The sequence below is a fragment of the Elephas maximus genome, chromosome 25 (genome assembly GCF_024166365.1).
Source record: "Elephas maximus indicus isolate mEleMax1 chromosome 25, mEleMax1 primary haplotype, whole genome shotgun sequence".
In the NCBI taxonomy this organism is placed as follows: Eukaryota; Metazoa; Chordata; class Mammalia; order Proboscidea; family Elephantidae; genus Elephas; species Elephas maximus.
The window spans coordinates 27179756-27200955 of NC_064843.1; the positions used below are offsets into that span (position 1 = coordinate 27179756).

The window sequence follows — 21200 nt, forward strand, 5'->3', positions numbered from 1 at the left end:
GGGGGTAGACCCCATGGAGTCCTGTAGCTCTAAGGATGACAGGGAGAATTTCGCTTATGCAGAGCATGGCTGTCACTGAAATCAAGGGGGCACTGAGTAGAGGTGGGGAGGCAAGGTCAATAGGCAAAGAAGAAAGGTCAGCAGTCCGCGATAGCAAGGTATGATGGCTGTATTCGGCAGCCAAGAAGGTAAGAACAGGTAGACAGAGTAAGCAAGTAAAAGGAAAGTCTAATACCAAAACAGAACTTGAGGCCATGACTGCTTTCATGTGCTCGCTACATCATAAATCTGTAGTTCAAGGGCCAGCTTTAGCCTCAGCTGGACAGCTTTTCCACCTTAAGACCTTTCCTTGTTTTGGCCCCTAATCTATTCCCTGTCACTTCAACGCCCTGGTGTTAACTCTGACCTTTGAAATTAAAAGAACCTAATCTAATCCATCTTCCATAATGGCCCTTCAGCTATTTGAAGGCGAGAATTAGGTCTCATCTGAAGCTTGTATTCTCTAGGCTGAGAAAAATCCCTATTCCAACTGCTGCTTCTCCAAAGTCAATGATCTCTGGACTTGAATGTGCACCTAAATCTCCCGGAGATCTTGTTAAAATGCAGAAGCTGACTCAGTAGATCTGGGCTGTGGCCTGAGAGTTTGCATTTCTTAAAGCTCCCGGATGTTGCTGATGCTTCTGGTCTTTGGAGCACACCTTGAGTAACAAAGATCTCAGCTGTCTTCCTCCTTGGAGGTACCTCTCAGGGGACTGGGTTTACGACTGGATGAGATTCACCAGAGTGGTCGGACCAGTACAGAGTAGAACAGAGCAACACCGCCCTTGTTGGGTCTCAAGAGTCCTTGGGGGAAAGTCCCCTGGGTTGGTTGTTTCGTACCATGGACGGAAGCAGGGGGCCTGAACAAGGTAACTGGCTGTATGCATAGAGCCAATTTTGATGGAGCAGGGAAGACTTCAAGAGACCAAGAGACATGATCAGGTTTCTAGACTCAAGAGTTGTCAGGTAGAACACTGGGAGCCAGATGTAGACCCTGGATAGAGTTAGAAGAAGACTAGATTCTAAGCCACCATAGCTTTTATGGAAAGAGTAGAGGGCAGGGGGCAGTAATAGCTGAAGTGACAGAGCTGGCTCGACCTTGGGGAGTGAACAGAGCTGGGGAGGGCACAGCTGGCTGGAGTATAAGGTCAGACTAGCAGCCTCCTGTGGGAGATAGTAGCCTCCTGTCAGTGGAGGCTGAGTTCACAAGATTTTTTCTGATGACTACATCACACAAGGGACTCAGGTAGAACCTTGAATCTTATCCAATTGGATAAATTTGCCACCTGGTGCCTACTTGCTGATTCTGATATACTTGGACTATTCTCTGATTGGCTTCCAGCGGAGGACAAGGATGAAGAAGACACATCCAAATGGATCCTCCACCCCCCTACCCCCCCAATTCTCAGAATCCCAGTCTCTGCTTAGTAGACAGAAGTAACCTAGGGCCAGAAACTGATATTGCATCTGACTCTGATGAAAAGGGTGGGCTTAAGGTAAAAGTGATCCAGCCGCCATATCATTGAATGGCTTCTGGTTATACCTCTCTGAAAAGTCCCTTTGGATTTCCAGCCACCAAGTCAGACAGAGTGCAGTGGTGTGGTGGTTAAAACACTCAGCTACTAACCTAAAGTTTGGCAGCTCAAACCCACTAGTCACTCCATGGGAGAAAGATGTGAAGTCTGCTTCCTTAAAGATTTATAGCCTTGGAAACTTTATGGGGTAGTTCTACTCTGTCCTACAGGGTCACTATGAGTTGGAATCAACTTAACAGCAGTGGATTTTTTTTTTTTTTTCCTGTCGGGGGTGGGCAGTCAGACAGATAGCCTACTATGTAGACCCCGCACTGACCTTTGCTTAACAACAGCTCTGTCCAGTCAAGGGCAGTTCATTGTCATGGTAAGCGGGAGCTCTGTGCATGGAATCTCAGCTCTTAAATTCACTAGCTGCATGACCTTGGACAAGTCACTTCACTTTCTTTGTGAAGGGAAAATAAAACTAGCACCTTCTGTGTCTAATTTTGTGAAGACCAAATGACTTGATATATGAAGAGTGCTTAGTACATCGCTTGGCACACAGTGACTGATCGGTAAATTCAAGGTAAATTTTAAAAAGCAGTAGTAATTCAGCTTCTCTTGATGAGGAGCTCAGTACCTGCCTGAGACAGCCATCACATTGCTAGGCGCACTATCATTAGCAAGCCCCGTTGAGCTTTCTTGTGGCTCCTATCACAGGTTCTCATTCTGCTCCATTGAACACTTATAATATGATCCCCGTGGGCACAATCTTGACTCTGAAACAGGAGTGGGACTAGGCCATCCTTAGACTCCAACCCTCTTTTCTTCCTCTCAGGTATAGGAACCACATATGGATGCTGTCTGGGCTTCAGTTCCAGAGCCATTTCCTCTAAACCATATCACCTTCGAACACTGTCAACACACTTCCTTTTGTGAATAGAATCACAAATCCCCGTAGACTGGAGCAAATGCCTTAAACGGTGCTGTCTTAGTCATCTAGTGCTGCTATAACAGAAATACCACAAGTGAATGACTTTAACAAAGAGAAATTTATTCTTTCACAGTCTAATAGACTAGAAGTCCAAATTCAGGGCATTAGCTCCAGGGGAAGGCTTTCTCTCTCTGTTGACTCTGGAGGAAGTTCCTTGTCATCAGTCTTTCCCTGGACTAGGAGCTTCTCCGCACAGGAACCTCAGGTCCAAGGGATCTGCTCTGCTCCTGGCATTGCTTTCTCAGTAGTATGAGGTCCCCCCGTCTCTCTGTTTGCTTCTCTCTTTTATATCTCAAAAGAGACTGGCTTAAGACACAATCTAATCTTATAGATTGAGTCCTGTCTCATTAACATAACTGCCACTAATCCCATCTCATTAACATCACAGAGATAGGATTTACAACACATAGGGGAATCACATCAGATGACAAAATGGTAAACAGTCACACAATACTGGCAATCATGGCCAAATTGATAGACATGTTTTTGAGCGACACAGTTCAGTTCAGGACAGGTGCTAAAGTGGAAGCGGGATCGGCCCTGCCTGTGCATAGTACTGTTCTGAAATCTGGTTGGACCAGGCAAGCTGGCTCCTCCTAACAGCCTCACTGTGGAAAGTCTATGATTTCAGCTCTGCTATCTGTTGACTGAACTTACTGCATTATATAGGCCACTGGACTGTGGCCTTTCAGGTGGCCCCCTTGAGTCCCCTGAAGGTTCCTCTATGCCCTTCAAGCTCATTCCATTGTTGGTTTATGGCCACAGCAGAAGGTGTTTATTTATGAACAGTTGAAATTCTTTTGAGAAAGGTTTCCTAATACTTACTTAAGATCTTCATCTTTAGGTATGGAGCTGATTCTACCCTGGAGCAACATTTGACACTGTTGATCACACCCTTATTCTCGTGACACTTTTCTCTTGGCTCTAGAACACTACATTCTGCTGGGTATTCTTCTTACCATCTGGCTACTCCTTCTCTGCCTCTTCCTCTACCCAGTCACTAAATATTTCAGACCCTCAAATCTCTGTTCTAGGCCTGCTTCTCCTTTCACTCTATTCTTTCCTTGGGTGACCCTCATGCTTCAAATATCTGTGTGCATATGACTCACACATTGTCACCTCTAGCTCAGACCTCATTTTAAACCTGCATTTTTAACTGTCTACTTTTCTCAATTATCTACCAAGCTCAATTTGCCACAGACAAATACATCCTCCAAAGCAATTCTTTTTCCTTTTTTTTTTTTTTTTAAATTTATAAACAGCACCATCATCCACCCGGTATGAAAATTAGAGACTTGTGGTCATCCTCGAAAGGCCTCTCTTCTTTTCTTCCCTTATTAACAGGTTTTATTCATATATATTCCAAATAATTATTTCCTAGATTTTCTCTTGTCTATCTTCACTGCCATTCATCGCCTGAGTCCAAGCAACCCATCTCCCACTCAGATGCCTGCAATGGCTCCAAACTTATCTCCTCAATCTGCTTTGGCTCCACATTAAAGCTGGAATGATCTGTTTCAAGTGCAAATTTGACCATGACATTGCTTAAGGAACAACACTTACATGGCTCCTTATGTTTCTTGGGCTAAAGAACAGAAACCGACATTGTAGTTTTTCATGTCCTGCATGGATGGCCCCTGCTGCCCTCTCCAGCATCTCTCTCACATGCTCTCCTTGCTTTCTCACTCTTATTACTCTACATTGCTTTCATTTCCTGAATGCACCAAGTTCTTCGCCCCATCGGAAACCCTGGTGGTGTAGTGGTTAAGTGCTGTGGCTGCTAACCAAAAGGTCGGCAGCTCGAATCCACCAGGTGTTCCTTGGAAACTCTACTCTTTCCAGGGTTGCTATGAGTCGGAATAGACTCAATGGCAACCGTTTTTTTTTTTTTTTTAATTTATTTTTCTTTGCCCCATCACACAGCCTCAGCTGAAGCTGTTGCTTCTACTGCTCCCACACACTCCTCTCAAGTTCTCTCCCTCCCTTTGCCTAGTTGCAGCCTGTCCTTGCTTCAGCCTCACCACAATGAGCATTTCCTCAAAGACGCCTTCCTGGATCTCCCCTATTGCATTCATTTCCCTCTGTGCAATTTCAAAGAGTTGTGACACACTCCTGCGCTCTATCCCTCAATACAGGTGAAAGTTTACTATTATTGATTCTTAGTTTATTAACTGTATCCCTCTAGTTCTCCCACCCAACACACACACATACATATTAATTATAAGTTCCTTGGGGGCAGAAACTATGTTTGCAAATGCCTGGCACATAGTAGGTACTCGGACATTACTTGAGGGAATGAAATGTGGATCTTTTTAGGTCAAGCTAATGATAGTGTTCTTAGGGTAATAAGAGTTTTTCCAGGGGTTCCTTCAGTCCTTGAAATAAGATCTGCTAGAAGACATTCAGTAAAGTTTAGTTATATCAATGAGTGAATGCTCCAGAGCCAACACTTCTTCCAAATCCAAGTAAAAAGACTCAGCCATGTGGAGGAAATTATGGTCCGAAAGGCTCAGCTTCCTTTATGTTTGGAACATGGTGAGCTTGCCACATGTTAGAATCATGTCTCCGAACTCGGAAATGGGGGCTACATGGGTGCTTCATGGAAGCAGCCCCCACTCTGGAATGCCAGATCAGCACTGCCAAAGAGGTGGTTGGCTAATTCCCCTGGGAAATACACGGTTGCTATGGGTCAGAATCGACTTGATGCAGCGGGCTAGGTTTTGGTTTATAGGTAGATTGACAGAACCTATTCAGCCAGCCCTGAGATGTGAGTTGGTCTCCCCACCTCGTGTTGAGAGGAACTGAGTAAAAGCCCTCATTTCTAAGTCTTCCTAGGAGAAATCGTGTGTTCACCATAGCCTGGAACACAGCACATGGGTGCTCAATAGAAAATCAATGAGTGACTGAATGAATAAATGAAGCAAATACTGTGCTTTACTCACCTTTATGTCCTTCGGTAATCATCTGTTAAGGAACAATTACGAGGAGGCACTGGCATTGGAGAGAAGAATAGGACACAGTCCCTTTTCTTGAAGACTTGCCATTCTTGCTAGAGAGACTTGGCTTGGTAAAGCCAACTTGTCTAAGTTGCAATAAGTTTGCTAAAAGTGCTCTGACAGAGGAAACACGCACCACTATTAAGCAAGAAAAAGGTGTTGACTAAATATGTTGGAGAGCTGATTCAGATGTTCTTAAATGACTATGAATTTGGAGAATCAAGACCATAGATTATGGGGATTAGTATACCTTCAACCCGGTATTCAGCTGAGTTCTGGGAACACTTGACTGAAAGAGGAGAAAATTCAATTTGGTTCCATGAGAACAAATGTGTGTGGATAGAGATGTCAACGCTTCAGCAAAACACTGTACAACCACAAGCATTTAGGGAGCACTATTACATGTCAGGAGCCCTGGTGGCATAGTGGTTAAGAGCTTGGCTGCTAACCAAAAGGCCAGCAGTTCAAATTCACCAGCCACTCCTTGGAAACCCTATGGGGCAGTTCTGCTATGTCCTATAGGGCCCTTACAAGTCAGAATTGACTTGACGGCAACTTTTTTTTTTTTTGATTTGGTTACATGTCAGGCTCTGTGCTAACATGGGGAAACAAAGATAAATGAGGCACAGTTCTACTTCTGAGAAACTTGCAGATGACCGGAGGAGACAGATGTGCAAAGAAATAACTAACAATATTGGTACATTGTGGTAAGAGATATTGTGAGGCTTGTACAAAGTGATATAAGGACTTAGAAAAGAAAAAGAGAAATGTTCTTAGTTATCTAGTACTGGAGCCCTGGTGGCACAGTGGTTAAAAGCTGGACTGCTAACTAAAAGGTCAGCAGTTTGACTCCACCAGCCACTCCTTGGAAACCCTATGGGCCAGTTCTACTCTGTCCTATACTACTATAACAGTGGTACTATAATAATAGTACTATAACTAGTTCTATTACAATAAAAATACCACAAGTGGATGGCTTTAATGAATAGAAATTTATTTTCTCAAAGTTAAGGAATCTAGAAGTTTGAATTCAGGGCACCAGCTTTAGGTGAAAGCTTTCTCTGTCAGCTCTAGGGGAAGGTCCTTGTCTCCTTTCTACATCTGTGGGCCTGGCATTCCTTGGAGATCTCCATGTGTGTTGGCATCAATCTTCCCCTGGGTCCAGGAGTTTCTCAGCACAGAGACCCCGAGACTGAAGGACACACTCTGCTCCTGGCTTTTCTTTCTTGGTGGTAGTGGAGCCCCTTTCCTCTCTGCTCACTCCTCTGTCCTTTTAGCTCTTGTAAGATAAAAGGTGTTACTCAAGCAAGGGTGTGATGTGAGTAAGGGTGTAGCTTGAGTAAGAGTGTGACTTGAGTAAAGCTGTGACTTGAGACACACACTTTAGTAAGGGAGTGACTCAAGATAAACCCCACACTAATTCTGCCTCATTAACACATGGAGGTTTAGAATTTACAACACATGAAATGGAGGACAATCACACAGTACCACAAAAGGGAGGACAATTACATCAGATCACATAATGGAGAATGATTACATCATTATACAACTGCCAAACCACTGAGAATCATGGCCTGGCCAAGTTGACACATACTTTTGGGGAACGTAGTTCAATCCATGACATGCTTCCAGGGGCACTGACAGCCAGAGAAGGGGTTTTGGCTGATGAAAGATATACTGGTGCTAATGTAGCAGAAAAATAGGGATGGATCAGGAAAATGATGCTGTGGACTTTAAGCTGCCACACACAAACATGGCACCATCAGGAATATGAAGAGCAGCAGGAAGGTAATCACTTTCGGAGCTTATCCCCTGGACCACTCTCCAGAAGGGTTCAGTTAGTTGTCTAGAATGAGAAGTTGCCTCTGATCCCTGGTAGACATATGAAGAGGCTGGGCTTTGGCATCTTTGGCAACTTGCTTTTGCTATGGCATTAACCATCTCCACAGTTGTTTTAGGGGCGATTGAGGGACTTGAAACCAAATAAACCCATTGAAGTCAAGTAAATTCTGGCTCATAGTGACTCCATGTGTTACAGAGTAGAACTGTGATGCATAGGGTATTCTTGGCTGTGATCTTTATGGAAACAGATCACCAGGCCTTTCTTCTGTGGTGCTACTGGGTTCAAACCCCCAACCTTTGGGTTAATAGTTGAGCACAAGCCATCTGCACCACCCAGGGACCTCACTGATGGGCAAGAGAACATAAAAGTTGAATTCAAGGTTTCTGACCATTGAGGCCTGAACTTGAGTCAGAAGACATGTGGAATGCAGGCCCTGAACTTTACCAGCCATATGATAAAATGGGGAAAATCAATATCTACCTTTCAGAATGTTTGTAAGGATTAACCACACTGGGTCCATGAAATCACCAACACAGGGCTGAGATACATAGGTGCCCAGGTCTCTACTTCCTCTACCTGAAATTGAGTCAGTGAGTTAGTGCCTGTTAGAGCATGTAGCATCAACCCACTCTGTGCTGAGATTTAAGGTAATAAATTCTAAAAATGACTTTTAATTAGATATAAGTTTTCTGAACCCAAGGTGACTGCCTTTAATACACTAAATTTCTACCCTACTATTTATTTCATATAAGGCACAGAACAAAAGCTTTATTTTTGTTCTTTAAAAATCCAAAACCAAAAACGAAACCCATTGCCATCAAGTCAATTCTGACATATAGTGACCCTATGGACAGAGTAGAACTGTCTCGTGGGGTTTCCAAGAAATGGCTGGTGGATTCAAACTGCCCACCTTTTGGTTAGCAGCCAAATGCTTAATCACTGTGCCATCACTGTGCCCAGTAATTTTTAATTGTGATACTTAAACACAAAGTTATTATTTTCATCATTTACCTGACAGAATAAAGTAGGGTTAGGAATAACTCCATAAATCCAATAATTGAACCGTAGTTCCATGGTTTGATTCTAGGAGTGAAGCAGTAGGAGGGATCAAATATCCCACTTGATCTTGTCCGGAAGATGCTCAGTGTCTTCATCTGTAAAACAAAAAAGGATATAATGGTAATCCCAACCTCATAGGAATTAATCCTCAAAAAGATTAAACAGGACAATGCATTTAATGCCCTTAGCACTGTGTCTGGCACATAGTTAGCACTCGACAAACGGAAGCCAATGTCATTATGATTGTTGTTTAGTCATGTATGTGAGCCTTTTCAACATCTTCTTTCTCTTTCTCCTTTTTCTTCCAAGGCGCCTCCACCCAGAATTCTAACACCGTGGAGCCAGAGAAGCAGGTAGACAACACCGTGAAGATGGCTGGCGTGATTGCTGGCCTCCTCATGTTCATCATCATTCTCCTGGGCGTGATGCTCACTATCAAAAGGAGGTGAGTCTTGGCTGCAGTCCTGCAGGCTCTGTGGACCCCAGGTGGTCCCATGCTGCCCTGTGGCCAGGTCATTGTCCTGTTTATTACTGTCCAGCAGGGACCTTCTGATATGATTGTTGAGGTCCTAAAATACTCCAGCCAACTGTGGCTCATTGTGTGTGTGCTGCAGGGTGTATGCTGCCTGCTTGGTGAATGGCCCTGTGATGGCCAGCTTCTTCTGGGGCCAGTGATACCTAGGGTTGGGCCACCCTGATATGCCATGGGATTCTGCGTATCATGAAATTTGGCTTCTTGGAATTCACTGCTCTGTTGTGATTGGTCATGTCATCCAGACAGCCTTGCCTAGATGGAAGCTCTTCTGGGTCCAGGAATACAGACGAAGGAAAGGAATGCATTACCCTTTTCACCTCCATTCACCCCTGATTTCCCATTCCTTCAGTCATCAAATAGCAGCAGAATCCCAAGCTGCCCTCTGCTGGATGCTGTGCAAGTTCCCAGGAAAAACTCCTTCCTGCTCCTTGTCCCACATGCCCTTCCCAGATGGGTTAATGTTCCTCATCTCTCAACAGGATGTCTCGTAGGCATCTCTGGCCAACTAACACGGTTTTCTCATATTGTGTGTGTTTCCTTCAGACTGCATTGCCCAGGGAAGCAAGGGTGCAGATTTCTCCCTTCTCCCCAAGATTCACTACACTGCTGTTTCTGTTTAGCAGACGTTCATGCAGCTTGTGGAGAGCACAAAGGAATGATAGAGAGGGAAAGGAAACACTAAGGACAAATATCAGCTGCCACTGTCCCAAAGGTGCATTGGTTATTCCTCTAAACAGGAAGTCTTACTGACTACCTTGCCTTAGTCCCTGGACTGTCACCATGCTTACTGTCCACCTTCTACCAGAGTAGAATAAACTTCCTCAGTCTTCTTAATTGCAATGCCACAGTCCCAACCTTGGTCTCCATCTCCTCACTCTCTAGTCGGCCAAAGCAAACAAAACATTCATCCACATTATAATAATATGTGTTGCAATGCGCTCCGCCTCCCCGGAAAAGGGCATTTTATATTTTTAAACAAACTACTTAACACCCCATCCTGAAGTGTCTGAGTTTGGCTACTTACAGAGTTCTGGGCAAAGAGGAAAAGTGCTTCTGAAAGTGATTTCCCACCAGAATAAAGGGAAAGAATGACCAAAGACGAAATCCAGCTTCTACCTTAGACACAGGAATAGAAATGCAGAAAGTTAAACAAAAAAAAAATCAATGTCCCCATTTCCAGTCCTCAGGGATTCAGAAATACTAGGGTTCCCACTATGTACACATGCAGCCAGACTTCTTTTAGCCATTTAGGCATTGAAATGTCCCTATATCTCTCTCATGGTTCTTCTTTGAATTGGCCAGTGCTTCCTCTGTCCAGGGTATCTTACTGTTTGGAAACTGTTCTTTTTTTATTTCCTTTATCTAATTTTTTTTTTTTAATAGGATTACTCATTCCTTAGGCTCCCAAAAGGATAGCTTGAGTTAAGGTTCTCAACCAGCTTTTGGTTTTCTGGTTGGAGAGGCTAGGAGAAGGGGAAGGTGCTGTTTTAACACTGGGGTCAAGAGCCCCCAAAGGGCTAAGGACACCATTGCATTGTTATAGCATCATCATCCGTAAGACATGGTCATATTTTATGCCTCAGTGACTGGTCAGCTGCTTCATATGAGGTGGAACATGAGTTTTGATTTCTCTGGGGCACATTGCATATATGAGATCACTGACATGCTTCTTAGAGTCACGGAAGCATCAGAGGCAGAGGTGAGTTTGGGATTGTCTACCTGGAAAAAGTAACCAATTGAATAAAATTGAATAACTCTTTGATAGACCTGAAATTTTCTCATTCTTCGCCACTGATTTGTAAGTCAGATATGCTCTTCCAATTTTGCTCTTTCTAAAGCCTGGCTTAACCCACGTCACCATTCTCTGTGAGCTTGTGAAGAAATTACACTTCCTTCTCAACAGCTATTTTTGAAATGTGTGACTTTTTGGGCGGGAGGAAAGGGCTTTCTGTTTCCAGGGTGGGAGCAAGAATAAAGTGAATCCTTTGTGTGGCTTAAACCTCCTCTCCGTATCTTTATCATCTCTCACCTGTATCAAAACCATCAGTCAGACCCAAACAACACATATTACTGTGATCGCCATTTCTCCCCAAACGGCAAAACTCAGACTTTGTGGCAGTGATGGGGGGCAGGAAGGGCCATTGATCAGTGTTTACATTTTACATGTACAGTATCTTTTGGAGGAAGTAAGCCATTTTTCTGACCTAGTTGATGGCAATAATTTACAGATGGATATGGGGAGAGGAAAGCAGAAGAGAGGACAGGAGAGGAGAAAAAGGGCAGAAAGAGAGAATTAAACATAGACCTGTACTATTCCCGTTAACTTACAATATCCTCTGCTGTCTAGAAATACCCCCAGAGGATGGTAAAGGGCTTGGTTAGCTCCTTCTCCTCTTGTGACCCTCACCTCATATATAAATATGGGGGGCACTTCATTGGTTGGCTGAGTCTGTTGTCACTAACTTATTGCTGGCCAGAATTCTGTTCACAGCTACCTAAAAGGAAGAGGTATTAAAAGAAAAGAAACCCCAAAGTATTAGGCAAATCATCACAGCTCAGGGTCCTAGTGTCAACATCTCTTCTGTGTTACATCATGTTAATGGATCCACGAACCATCAGAACTTGAACACCTGCCACCTTCCCTCCACTGGCTTAAGCTTTCCTGGGTCTTCTTCTTGCCCTGCATAGGCATGGCGTGGTGGCTCCCTGTTTTCTCTGGCCCTAATAGATTCAACTGGCTCAAAGTCTTCTCTATAGCTCTAGCCACAAATGTTCCCAATACACCTAAGATGTACCTGGTACACACAAGATGTCCCCAGCTTCCCCCTCTGAAGAGTGCACCATCTTTGGACTTCCTTGTCATTCTCCAAAGAAAGTCCTTCTCTTCCTGTTAGATCTTTCCTTTTGTGATGCAAAACTAGAAACCAGGCAGAGACTTTGTGATGCAAAACTAGAAAGCAGGCAGAGAATGGGCCGCCGGAGATACAGAGGACAAAGGAACAGGCTTTTAACAAAGCTAAATCAATTTAAATCCAGAAAATGTGCAAAAAGAAGAGGCAGGAAGAGAGAAAGGGGGAAAAAAAATTAGCAAAGCCTGAGGGATTTTGTTGTTGTTGTTTATTGTTACATGGTTTGTTTTGTAATTGGGAGATTTTGAACAATGAGAGGCTACAAAAGTAATATGAGATGTTGGGTGTGATTCAAATGGGACTCCCTTATTGTTTATAAAAGATGCAAATTAAAGCTTAGAATTCTTTTCATATTACCCTTGGCTCTTTGGACTGGGCTTCTTTGAATGTGGGACCATACAGAATCATAGCCACATGGAGACACACAGGATTATATGAGAATTATAAGAAGTGAACCTGGAACTCCTAACTGATAGAGTTAATAACAAGTGTGCTTTTAGCCAGGCTCACTGCAAAATATCTGTCCTGAAGCCACCATTGGATAACGGCTCCATCTTGTTCTCCTGGATCTGTCAATCATATCTAGGTCTCGGAATATTCTAGAATGGGTTCCCCTATGCCATTATATAGTAAAACATACCTCCTATCTTGAGTACCACTTTGGGTCCTTAGACTCTCATCACTGACTCAGCACTTCAGTCCTGGGCATCTCCTTCCCTTACCTCTTTCCCGTGGAAATTATTGAGCATTCTCCCCCAAAAGAATGAATAGTCAAGGGTTGCTTGACTACCCCTATGGTTCCTTGGCTTAATATCTGAAATTGATGCCTTAACCAGTGTGTCTTGTTGGTTGGAGGTGTTTATTAGCTATTCATATATGAGAAGTTCTACACTTTAATATTTGTGGGTGGGGTGGACATACATGCATGTGTCTACAAGTTTCATATAGTCCAATTTTATGCCTTGAAAACATGCCCTGGAGTGTGAGCATATTCCCCCAGCATTTAAGGTTTAGCTGGCTGCTTTTGCATGAAGAAACACCAGAGGCTGCTTAAGTAGGATCTTTTACTGAATCTGCCCCCCCACCAAGACTTGTCTGTATCCTATATTAGCCTCACCATCCCTCTTACTTTTCAAGTGAGATCTAAGCAACCTTGAGGGAGATATTTTCAAAGCTAGTCATCACACATGGTTCCAACCACCCTTATCTACTTCTTTCTCACCCTGCCCAGTCCCTCCTGGCCCAGTCTGAACTTCCTGCCAACCATGCCTTGCCTGCCCAAACAGTAACTTTCTCAAGAGTGTATTTGGAGTGTCTTGCTTGAGTTTGAGATATAGGAGTCTAAGATATATGTGCATCTTTGGGTGTACTTTGATTCCCATGATTTACAGTAGGCCTTTTGTACCCTCATCATTAAAAGCACATCCTGGGAGGTTTATGTTCCCACCTCTGTTAGACCAAGAGAAGTTATTTAGGATGTGAAAACACAGGCGGATATCTGCCTCCTATTGACACTGCTCTGTGGGCTCCAGAGTAGTGAGAAACATTAGCCACTAGGGTTACAGGAAACCACAGCCACTGCCAGGCCCCCAGGCTCTATGCTTCAGCATCCTTCGTGCCTCCTTCTTACTCTTATTCTCCCTGTCCTGGCACGGGAGACACAGAGATAAACCAGACATGGGCTCTACCCTACAGTAGTTCCCAGTTTAATGGGTACAGATACCATGTAGCTGTGGAATGGGTACCAAAAAAACTAAATCTAAAATTTTATCATCCCATTTACTTGCTGTTAACCTTGGGGAAGCAACTTAACCAATCCCAGCCTTTCTTTTCTCTTCTGTGGGATGCAGCCAAGCGCATGGGGCTATAATGAAGGTGAAAGTAACTAATGGTTGGGAGAGGTTTTGTTCCCCTGATCCTGCCTAAGGAATTACAACGCACAATATCAATAGAGACATTCATCTCACACATGACTATCAATTTGCACCAAGCAAGGTAGCTCCAAACCCATTGCTAATGAGTTGAAGGCAATGCCACAATTGATACTCACACACTGATCCAGCTAATTTGTTCATTTCTATTTAAATGCTACCATATTCTCATTTTAATCTTTATAACAATCCTAGTAGGGTAAGACTATTGACATCCCCGTTTCTGAGATGAGGAAATTGAGGTTCAAAGAGCTTAAACTGCTTGCCCAAGGCCTTGGGAAGAGTTGAGATGCAAACCCAGGCTGTGTGACTTCAGAGCTCATGCTTCTAAGTTCTACTCTATTGGTCCATGGGAACTGATAGAAAATAAGCAAATTCTGAACTAAAAAACAGGTCACCCAAGTTCAGGTACATAGCTGTCTTAGCTATAACAGAAATCCCACAAGTGGATGGCTTTAGCAAAGAGAAATTTATTTTCTTACAGTCTAGTAGGTTACAAGTCCAAATTCAGGGCATCAGCTCCAGGGGAAGGCTTTCTCTCTCTGTCAGCTCTGGAAGAAGGTCCTAGTCCTCAATCTTCCCCTGGTCGAGGAGCTTCTCAGGCACAGGGACCCTGTGTCTGGAGGACGCACTCAGTTCCTGGTGCTGCTTTCTTGGAGGTATGAGGTCCCCAACTCTCTGCTTACTTCCCTTTCCTTTTTATCTCTTGAGAGATAAAAAGTGGTGCAGACCACACCTCAGAGAAAGTCCCTTTACATTGGATCAGGGTTGTGACCTGGGTAAGGGTGGTTTTACAATCCCACTGTAATCCTTTTAACATAAAATTACAATCACAAAATGAAGGATAGCCACGTAATGCTCGAAATCATGGCCCAGCCAAATAGATACACACATTTGGGGGGGGACATAACTCAAATAGCCCCATGCCATCTGGACATTTACCCTTGAAAATCCCTCATGTCAAAGCCAAACGCATCACCTCAGCCTCCAAGTCCTATGTCCCCATCTAAATGACAGTCACTACCTGCCACCCCATGAGACAAACATGGGCTCCCATCACCCTGGATTCTTCTTATCTTTCATCTTTACATTCTCTTAATCACATCCCCTCCTCTCTCTCTCCACTGCCTCTTCCCTGGTGCAGCCTATATAGCTCTATTGTAGAACTCTCCCCACTGACCTCACTCTGGCCTCATCCCCCAAACCATGCTCCATGTTTTAAAAATGAGGCTAGTATAACAACTCCATAACTCAAGATAAAAGCCAAGAAAAATGTAACGACTCAACAAACATAAAGTCAAACACTATGAAAATGAGGATCTCACAATTTACTAAGAAAAACGTCTCAGCACAAAAAAGTAAGTGGAAAAATGAAATTGTCAACAACACACATAAAAAGGCATCAAAATGACAACACTAAACACTTATTTATCTATAATTACGCTGAATGTAAATGGACTAAATGCACCAATAAAGAGACAGAGAGTCACAGACTGGATAAAGAAACACGATCCGTCTATATGCTGCCTACAAGAGACACACCTTAGACTTAGAGACACAAACAAACTAAAACTCAGAGGATGGAAAAAAATATATCAAGCAAACAATAAGCAAAAAAGAAGAGGAGTACCAATATTAATTTCTGACAAAATAGACTTTAGACTTAAATCCACCACAAAGGATAAAGAAGGACACTACACAATGATAAAGGGACAATTGATCAGGAAGATATAACCATATTAAATATTTATGCACCCAATGACAGGGCTGCAAGATACATAAATCAAACTTTAACAGAACTGAAAAGTGAGATAGACACCTCCACAATTATAGTAGGAGACTTCAACACACCACTTTCGGAGAAGGACAGGACATCCAGTAAGAAGCTCAATAGAGACACGGAAGACCTAATTACAACAATCAACCAACTTGACCTCATTGACTTATACAGAACCCTCCACCCAACTGCTTTAAAGTATACTTTTTTTTTCTAGCGCACATGGAACATTCTCTAGAATAGACCACATATTAGGTCATAAAACAAACCTTTGCAGAATCCAAAACACCGAAATATTACAAAGCATCTTCTCAGACCACAAGGCAATAAAAGTAGAAATCAATAACAGAAAAACTAGGAAAAAGAAATCAAATACTTGGAAACTGAACAATACCCTCCTGCAAAAAGACTGGATTATAGAAGACATCAAGGAGGAAATAAGGAAATTCATAGAATGCAACGAGAATGAAAATACTTCCTATCAAAACCTCTGGGACACAGCAAAAGCAGTGCTTAGAGGCCAATTTATATCAATAAATGCACACGTACAAAAAGAAGAAAGAGCCAATATCAGAGAACTGTCTCTACAACTTGAACAAATAGAAAGTGAGCAACAAAAGAATCCATCAGGCACCAGAAGAAAACAAATAATAAAAATTAGAGCTGAACTAAATGAATTAGAGAACAGAAAAACAATTGAAAGAATTAACAAAGCCAAAAGCTGGTTCTTTGAAAAAATTCACAAAATTGATAAACCATTGGCTAGACTGACTAAAGAAATACAGGAAAGGAAACAAATAACCCGAATAAGAAACGAGATGGGCCACATCACAACAGACCCAACTGAAATTAAAAGAATCATATCAGATTATTACAAAAAATTGTACTCGAACAAATTTGCAGACCTAGAAGAAATGGATGAATTCCTGGAAAAACACTACCTACCTAAACTAACACATTCAGAAGTAGAACAACTAGGTAGACCCATAACAAAAAAAGAGATTGAAACGGTAATCAAAAAACTCCCAACAAAAAAAAGCCCTGGCCCGGATGGCTATACTGCAGAGTTCTACCAAACTTTCAGAGAAGAGTTAACACCACTACTACTAAAGGTATTTCAAAGCATAGAAAATGACGGAATACTACCCAACTCATTCTATGAAGCCACCATCTCCCTGATACCAAAACCAGGTAAAGACATTACAAAAAAAGAAAATTACAGACCTATAACCCTCATGAACATAGATGCAAAAATCCTCAACAAAATTCTAGCCAATAAAATTCAACAACAATCAAAAAAATAATTCACCACGACCAAGTGGGATTTATACCAGGTATGCAGAATATTAGAAAAACCATTAATGTAATCCATCACATAAATAAAACAAAAGACAAAAACCACATGATCTTATCAATTGATGCAGAAAAGGCATTTGACAAAGTCCGACACCCATTTATGATAAAAACTCTCAGCAAAATAGGAATTGAAGGAAAATTCCTCAACATAATAAAGGGCATCTATGCAAAGCCAACAGCCAACATCACTCTAAATGGAGAGAACCTGAAAGCATTTCCCTTGAGAACGGGAACCAGACAAGGATGCCCTTTATCACCGCTCTTATTCAACATTGTGCTAGAAGTCCTAGCCAGAGCAATTAGGCTAGACAAAGGAACAAAGGGCATCCGGATTGGCAAAGAGGAAGTAAAATTATCTCTATTTGCAGATGACATGATCTTATACGCAGAAAACCCAAACGAATCCACCAGAAAACTACTGAAACTAATAGAAGAGTTCGGCAGAGTCTCAGGTTATAAGATAAACATACAAAAATCACTTGGATTCCTCTACATCAACAAAAAGAACATCGAAGAGGAAATAACCAAATCAATACCATTCACAGTAACCCCCAAGAAGATAAAATACTTAGGAATAAATCTTACCAAGGATGTAAAAGACCTATACAAAGAAAACTACAAGGCTCTACTACAAGAAATTCAAAAGGACATACTTAATTGGAAAAACACACCCTGCTCATGGATAGGAAGAATTAACATAGTAAAAATGTCTATTCTACCAAAAGCCATCTATATATACAATGCACTTCCGATCCAAATTCCAATGTCATTTTTTAAGGTGATAGAGAAACAAATCACCAACTTCATACGGAAGGGAAAGAAGCCTCGGATAAGCAAAGCATTACTGAAAAAGAAGAAGAAAGTGGGAGGCCTCACTCTACCTGATTTCAGAACCTATTATACAGCCACAGTAGTCAAAACAGCCTGGTATTGGTACAACAACAGGCACATAGACCAATGGAACAGAATTGAGAACCCAGATATAAATCCATCCAGATACAAGCAGCTGATATTTGACAAAGGCTCAGAGTCAGTTGATTGGGGAAAAGATAGTCTTTTTAACAAATGGTGCTGGCATAACTGGATATCCATTTGCAAAAAAATGAAACAGGACCCATATCTCACACCATGCACAAAAACTAACTCCAAGTGGATCAAAGACCTAAACATAAAGACTAAAACGATAAAGATCATGGAAGAAAAAATAGGGACAACCTTAGGAGCCCTAATACAAGGCATAAACAGAATACAAAACATTACCAAAAATGACGAAGAGAAACCAGATAACTGGGAGCTCCTAAAAATCAAACATCTATACTCATCTAAAGACTTCACCAAAAGAGTAAAAAGACCACCTACAGACTGGGAAAGAATTTTCAGCTATGACATCTCCGACCAGCGCCTGATCTCTAAAATCTATATGATTCTGTCAAAACTCAACCACAAAAAGACAAAAAACCCAATCAAGAAGTGGGCAAAGGATATGAACACACACTTCACTAAAGAAGATATTCAGGCAGCTAACAGATACATGAGAAAATGCTCTCGATCATTAGCCATAAGAGAAATGCAAATTAAAACCACAATGAGATTCCATCTCACTCCAACAAGGCTGGCGTTAATCCAAAAAACACAAAATAATAAATGTTGGAGAGGCTGCAGAGAGATTGGAACTCTTATACACTGCTGGTGGGAATGTAAAATGGTACAACCACTTTGGAAATCTATCTGGCAATATCTTAAACAGTTAGAAATAGAACTACCATACAACCCAGAAATCCCACTCCTCGGAATATACCCTAGAGAAATAAGAGCCTTCACAGGAACAGATATATGCACACCCATGTTTACTGCAGCTCTGTTTACAATAGCAAAAAGCTGGAAGCAACCAAGGTGTCCATCAACGGATGAATGGCTAAATAAATTGTGGTATATTCACACAATGGAATACTACGCATAGATAAAGAACAGTAAAGAATCTGTGAAACATTTCATAACATGGAGGAACCTGGAAGGCATTATGCTGAGCGAAATTACTCAGAGGCAAAAGGTCAAATATTGTATAAGACCACTGTTACAAGATCTTGAGAAATAGTATAAACTGAGAAGAACACATACTTCTGTGCTTACGAGGGGGGGAGGGAGGGAGGGTGGGAGAGGGTTTTTTACTGATTAATTAGTAGATAAGAACTGCTTTAGGCGAAGGGAAGGACAATACTCAATACATGGAAGGTCAGCTCAACTGGACTGGACCAAAAGCAAAGAAGTTTCTGGGATAAAATGAATGCTTCAAAGGTCAGCGGAGCAAGGGCGGGGGTTTTGGGACCATGGTTTAAGGGGACTTCTAAGTCAATTGGCAAAATAATTCTATTATGAAATCATTCTGCATCCCACTTTGAAATGTGGTCTTAAATGCTAACAAGCAGCCATCTAAGATGCATCAATTGGTCTCAACCCACCTGCATCAAAGGAGAATGAAGAACACCAAGGCCACACGACAACTAAGAGCCCAAGAGACAGAAAGGGCCACATGAACCAGAGACCTACATCATCCTGAGACCAGAAGAACTAGTTGGTGCCCGGCCACAATCGATGACTGCCCTGACAGGGAGCGCAACAGAGAACCCCTGAGGGAGCAGATCAGTGAGATGCAGACCCCAAATTCGCATAAAAAGACCATGCTTACTGGTCTGACTGAGACTAGAGGAATCCCGGTGGTCATGGTCCCCAAACCTTCTGTTGGCACAGGACAGGAACCATCCCCAAAGACAACTCATCAGACATGAAAGGGACTGGACAGTGGGTAGGTGAGAGATGCTGATGAAGAGTGAGCTAATTATATCAAGTGGTCACTTGAGACTGTGTTGGCATCTCCTGTCTGGAGGGGGGATGAGAGGATAGAGAGAGTTGGAACCTGGCAAAATTGTCACGAAAGGAGAGACTCATTAGGGGGAGAGCAAGTGGGAGTACGGAGTAAGGTGTATATAAACTTATATGTGACAGTCTGACTTGATTTGTAAACGTTCACTTGAAGCTCAATAAAAGTTAATTAAAAAAAGAAATGAGGCTAAGACCCCCCAAACCGGCTATCTAAAGTCCTTTAATGGCTTCTCTTCTCCTAAACAATTATTCATGGGATGGCGGTGACGGATGAAGGACATGCCCAATCACTAAGGAACTTTGCCAAGTTACACTGTCCCCATGCTCACAGTGGTCCTGGCAGGTTTTCTAAGGCATTAACCTCCACTTCTATGCCTTTGCTTATGAAGTTTCCCCCTCCTTCAGTGCCTTGTTTCCCAGCTCCATGCGACTAGATAGTACCGATTTTTAGGGTTTAACTAAAAAAAACACCTTCTCCAGTAAACCCTTCCTGACTCCAATCTAGGCACAATCTCTTCACTATCTGGATTCCCTCTCTGCGGATGCATGTTATGTCCTGCCTATATATTTGTCATTTGTATTCACATCCTATCTCCTCCACTTGACCATCAGATGTTCTGAATCATCTGTACCTCAGATGCCTTGCAGCTACTGAGAATTCTCTAAAACCATGATGGATGAAAGAGCCCAGTGAAATGAGAGCAAATGGGCCCAGGTCCAATGCTCTATTTCGGGCAAGAGAGGTTAACTCAGAACACAGACCCAAGCATCAACAATGAGCATCAATGGTATACCAAGTCCCGTGGCTGGGGTGGTGAGGCTAAAGGGAAGTATGTGAAAGATGTGGCATGGTCTCAGCCTTCAAGGAATATAAAGCCTATCCAAAAAAAAAGTTTTTTTTTTAAGTGAGACCATAAGAAAAACTGACTAGTGAGTGAGTCAAAAGAGGAAGTGTATGTTATTAAATTATAGCTACAGATCAGGAAACAGAAGCACACAAAGTTTAAGTAAATTTCCCCATATCACATAGCTAATAAGTGGCAGAGCTAAATCTCAGGCTTGGATAATCTAATAATGGAGCCCACATTCTAAAATACCACCCAACCTGGATGAAATACAAAACAAGACTTAGAGATGCTAAATTACATGACACAATTTTGAGAGGTTCACTGAGATGGGAAAATAGCCCAAACTAAATGTGCGATCTAGTTTTGTCTCGTTCTAAATTGTTCCTTACCCTACACCCTGACTGTGTGCCCTCACTTGGGCAGCCACTCAAGTGAGAAACTTGGAAATCTTCTTCAATACTTTCACATTTAATCATTTCTTGATTTTACATATTGATCACCTTTCACATTCACTGCTTC

At 42.3% G+C, this 21200-nt stretch overlaps 1 protein-coding gene across 3 annotated transcripts in view; it reads left to right on the plus strand.

The window, feature by feature from the left end:
- Positions 1–21200, plus strand: part of PTPRT (protein tyrosine phosphatase receptor type T) — a 1296550-nt gene that overhangs the window by 1089531 nt on the left and 185819 nt on the right. For all 3 annotated transcript variants that reach the window (XM_049868705.1, XM_049868707.1, XM_049868708.1), the window contains one exon: positions 8755–8890. In XM_049868705.1, coding sequence (XP_049724662.1) covers positions 8755–8890 — 136 coding nt within the window. The remainder of the gene's footprint in view (positions 1–8754; positions 8891–21200) is intronic.